Source organism: Solanum stenotomum, chromosome 8 (genome assembly GCF_019186545.1).
Source record: "Solanum stenotomum isolate F172 chromosome 8, ASM1918654v1, whole genome shotgun sequence".
Taxonomy (NCBI): Eukaryota; Viridiplantae; Streptophyta; class Magnoliopsida; order Solanales; family Solanaceae; genus Solanum; species Solanum stenotomum.
In genome coordinates this window covers 21,230,278-21,235,477 of record NC_064289.1, presented here as the reverse complement: position 1 = coordinate 21,235,477, position 5,200 = coordinate 21,230,278, and the positions used below count along the sequence as shown (strand labels likewise).

Sequence of the window (5,200 nt, the reverse complement as noted above, 5' to 3'; positions counted from 1 at the left end):
CTCAGTTTAGTGGTCTCGAATTTAATAGAAAATTTCATTAAATTATAGCCATGATCAATAATTATGTGAACTATAGTTTGTGTTAAATAATACGCTAGAAATATTTGACAATTCCCATAATTTAGGCAGAAAAGACATAAAAAGAGTTATAAGTGTAGTTTTTCCTAAAATAACCAAATGCACATTTTATTTCAAAATTCTTAGTAGATCTTATTCGTCTTACCAAACGATCAGTTACATGTAATGAATAAGCTCTAAGAAGATGAATTGCGATGACAGGACTTAGGAGATAGAAGAAAGAAATTAGAGAAGGATTCTAACTGTATTCTTATTCATCAAGGTATATACAAGTAAAATGTATTACATATACATTAAAAAAAACGATTAGCTACTGCTAATGCATGATAATTAATTAGCTACTAGTATATAACTAGCTAGATTAATTTCCTCCCTTCAGCTAGCATGTTAAATTAGGTCTTAGGCCTAACTCACACCCCAAAAGCTAGCTCAAAGGGAGGAGGATTGTCCAAGCCTTTTGATTTTGGGGGTCCCAACATCGGGTGAGACGGGCCCTGCTCTGATACCATGTTAAATTAGGTCTTAGGCCTAACCCCAAAAGCTAGCTCAAAGGGAGGAGGAGTGTCCAAGCCTTATAAGGAGTCCACCCATCTCATTAACCACCGATGTGGGACTTTTGTCATTCTTTAACATAGCATTCAACTAACTTCAACGCTATTAATTAATTAACTGCTTCTTGTTGAACTATGATCAGCTGGCTTGACCTCATGGCTCGAGATGAAATGATTAACTGCCTCTTTGAATTAACATATATAATCTCCTGTTGACAGTAATAAAAATAAAATTTTAGCTAGCATAATCTCCCTAACCTCAACAACTGTATTGAAGCTTCGATTAATCGCGGCACAATATATACTACTACCGAGAGAATGATGAAATATAACAATATGGTAAGGGTAAGTTAATTTCTTCGTTCAGGAAAAATGGCTAGAAATAATTTTATTAATCCATTTGCTGCCGGCCTTCAAATGATTAGGTTTATCAGATGGTTAAGCTAAATCCTTCGAACCTTTAATTGGCTGATGATTGGAATTTTAGATTTATAGTAGTTGCATATATTGGACTATATAAAGTAACTCAAACTATAAGAGATCGTTTAGTTGGTGGGATAAGAATAACAATCTCCAGATATTTCATGAGATTATTTTATTATGTGTTTAGTAATGAGTATTATTTTGTCCATGAATTATTTATTCAAGAATTTTAATATAAATAATAGAATAAATTATTTCGTATAGAAGACGTGGTAAATAAAATAATCTCATAAAGTAAACCAAACGATCACTTATTAGCTAAGACAGAAAATGTAACGCATTAAGGGTGCATTTAATATGGAGAACTTTTTCGAGAAAATATTTTTGAATTAGACATATTTTTTTTAGAAAAAAACAAAGTACACCTAAAATTTCACTCCACCTCATCCCCTCCAACGCATGACCCCATCCCACATGAGAGTATTTGTCTAAGATTATATAGGAGTATTTATTCTTTTAATATTTTTGGAATATGTGCACTTATCAAACACCATCATAAAATAAATAACAAAATAACATAAGGAAAAACAATTTTCATGAACAAATATTTTCCTTTGTACGTGCCAAACACGCCCTAATTTATATTAAGTAAGAAAAAGAAAAGATGAAACAAATATCATTTATGTACAAAAGTGCAGAGTGTTCGTTAGTAAAAATGTTAGAGGTTCTTGGGGGATGATTATTATAATAAACAAGAGAAACAGAAAGCCTATAAGAAAAAAAGGATCTGATTCTCATATCTATTATATGAGTATCTGAATCAATCTAACTTACATTTACATTGAATACATGACGTACCATAAATCACAATTCTTCGTGAAAAATATCTTCATTTCTACCGTTATCATAAACAGTACTATAGAAAATACTTTCATGATTCAATATCTCATCCAATGTCAATTTACCATCTTTGTCATCATCAGCCTACACACAAAAAGCAATGCAAAGTATTAGTGATTGACTCAAATCCCATAACCTCATCAATCAAAAATATATAATGCATAATATAATATATTGTTTCATAGATCGATCGGACTTACCTCTCGAATCAAATAAGTTGTGTACACTTTAGCGTAGGAGAGTTCTCCGGGGCATAAATATTGCAGAATTGGTTTCAATTCTTCCACTCTCAGAAATCTAACATACAAAAAATAATAATTAATTAAACATAATTCACTTAATTATAGTATCTAATAAATAAAATTAACAAGTGATATGAATTAAGAATAATTACTCGTCACCATCGTAGTCAAGGTTGGCGAATGCTTGAAATGGTGTTGGAATATTGGTTCCTTGAGATTCATATTCAAGGTAAGTCTTATAAATATTGTAAGCACCGTTACTAAATTCCAATCGATTTAGCATATTATCCTTGTTTACGTCCATTTGCCTAGTAATTAAAATAAACTAGTATTGATAATAGACAAAAAATTATAACCAATAACATATTTCAAATATAAATTTTATGTATTGACGATATATATAATTAATAAAACATTCTAACCTTATTTTTTCTCTCAACAACCACCTTTGTATTTGTTCGTTCCTGCTATCTTCAGGGTGCATAAAACTGCATCAGGAAGATTTAAACTTTAAAATGACATAAACAAAGGTTGATAATATTTATGTTTCACACCTTTTTTTTTTTAAAAGAAGCAAAAGTTAATTACTCTCTAAATTCATATAAGTTTAGAGTTCCACTTTGATCAGCATCAGCATTTCTGAATTGTGCCATCCACCATCCTGCATCTCCATGGCTTGTCTCATTTTTCTCTGTAAATTAAAGATGGGGTTCATTAGCAGATATTCATAAAAAGAAAAAAAGGACAGTTTGATGCATTAAGCTCTCATTAAGCGCGTAATTTGGATAATGATAGATAGGATCACAAGAGTCTATTATACATACAACCTTTTCTTATATATATTTCTACAAGAGTTTGTTTCTACATCACGAATTCTGAAGACAACTTAACCAATTACGTATTCTCGTAATTAATTCATAGTTTAGTGAAAATAAATTACTCTAGCTAAATAATGGTGAGGCATTTCGGGGAAAACCATAGCGACCATATTAAGTAGTAGTTTATAACTTTGGGATCTCTTTGCCCAACAATATTGTACTCGTAATTAATTCATAAAAAAGGCAAAGATATCCTAATGCACTAAACTTTCACTATGAGTGAAGTCTGAAGAAGGATCAAATCACAAGAGTCTATTATATTGTACACAACCTTATCTAACATTTCTACAAGAGGATGCTTTTATATCTCACAGTACCCATGATCCCGATCACATGGAAGCAACTTTATCAGTTACGTCAAGACTCTCATTCCTGCGAATAATTCTTACTTGAATGAAAATGAATTACCTAAGTCTTCATTGGTAAATTGAGGGAGATATTCAAAGAAAGAAATAGCTCCATCTCCATCCTTATCTCTAAACTCCATTTCTCTCCAAGTCCTATAATGCAATCGATCAATAGCTTGTTGTGTATTCCAAATTTCAAGCTCTTTATACTCAATAAATCCATCTTTAGGTGCAACGTCCAAAATAGGAAACAAAACCATCAATCTCAAACTAGTTTTCAATCTCCCATCATTATCAAAATACTTTTCATCCTCCTTCTTATGCGATCTCCTACTCGAATTATCATTTGATTTTCCCTTAGTCTTTTGCTCCAATTCAGCAACAAGAGGATCAAAAATGGGGTCACGAGATTTGAGTCCTAATCGCCTGCTCAAGCCATTAGGTGTGTAATATCCGTCTTTGTGATTCAATTTGATGAATAATTGGGTGAATAGTACAACGAGAAAGACGAAGGCGGTGATTATGGAGGAAACCACCACCTTCGACATTTTTTCCTTCTCGTCGTACTAATCACAACTTTTTCTTCCTTTCATCTAAAAACTTGTTGGGGCAGTTATAAGATAAGGGCCAACATGTAAGTAAGGAGTGCATCTTTGTGGTTAGTACAACTTTAGTGGTTAAATATAATTTTTCGAATTCATAATGTTAAGGATCACATATATTTACTTGCCTTTACAAGTGTTTTTTCAAAAAATAATACTTAATTCCTATTTTAAAAAATTAAATACGTCAAGAATATGACTTACAAAATACTCCTTCTATCCTATTAAATAAAGTAAGTCATATAAATTAAAACAGAGAGTACATAGTAGATAAGCAGATCTAAACAAAATAAGAACTTAAATTTCGATTAAGGAATAAGTATCAATTATCATTGGTACTATTATCATAATAATAGAGCAAATTAAATAAATATGTGTTTGGGTATATAGTGATTTGGCTGAAAAAAACAAAAAAACAAAACTATCTTCTATATTTTTAGAATCAATTAATCCTCCTTTCAATATCGTACATAATATTAATAAGTTTTTGAAGTTTCGTACTCTAACCATTTCTCTAACGCCCACTTTAGTCAAACATAGATAAAAATATTGTATGAAAATGTTCCTATGAATCTAAGGGAAAAACACATTCACCAAATAGTAAAAAGTGTGTTCAACTTAAAGAATTTGTATTATTGATTTCAAATATTTTTATTGTGTGGAGAGTCTTTTTTAAAAAGTTTGGATAGAAATAAAACAACGAGGGGTATTAGATATGGATAGAGGCCTGAATCAAGAATTTGGACTGCACTCGTTTTTGGCGATATTTGGGTCCTTTTGAAGGTGACAATTGATTTATTAAAGCCGTTAACATTTATTGGGGATCTCACTACAAGTTGTCGAAAAATTTGTTAGTAACTTTGCTTCTATGGGGATTTCTCAGAATTGTCCAACATTTTAGACTATTTTCTTGCTGAATTTGATGATTAATGTTTTAGAAATCATAGATGATTCTAATGTGTCATTACGGTAGGGGCGGGGGGCGGGGGCGGAATGTTAAGGTAACTAAACGAAGATCGCAAGCTTTAAGAGATAATTAATGAGATTTCTTAAAATAATACTCCTCCGTTCATTTTTATTTGTCATGTTACGCTTTTCGAAAGTCAATATGACTAATTTTCAAAGTTAAATTAGATTATATTAATTCGATATTTTAAATAAAAAATTTAGATATTCAAA

General features: G+C 31.0%; 1 protein-coding gene across 1 annotated transcript; it reads right to left on the bottom strand.

Annotated features, from left to right (window-relative positions):
• Positions 1 to 1,902: 1,902 nt before the first annotated feature.
• On the bottom strand, positions 1,903 to 3,984 carry LOC125873267 (uncharacterized). The gene is made up of 6 exons (XM_049554167.1): positions 3,481 to 3,984; positions 2,783 to 2,885; positions 2,617 to 2,682; positions 2,347 to 2,502; positions 2,153 to 2,249; positions 1,903 to 2,036 (listed from the first exon to the last, which is right to left on the bottom strand). Exons 1-6 carry the CDS (start codon positions 3,965 to 3,967, stop codon positions 1,917 to 1,919), a joined length of 1,029 nt encoding a protein of 342 aa, XP_049410124.1. The 5' UTR covers positions 3,968 to 3,984; the 3' UTR covers positions 1,903 to 1,916.
• Positions 3,985 to 5,200: the final 1,216 nt, after the last annotated feature.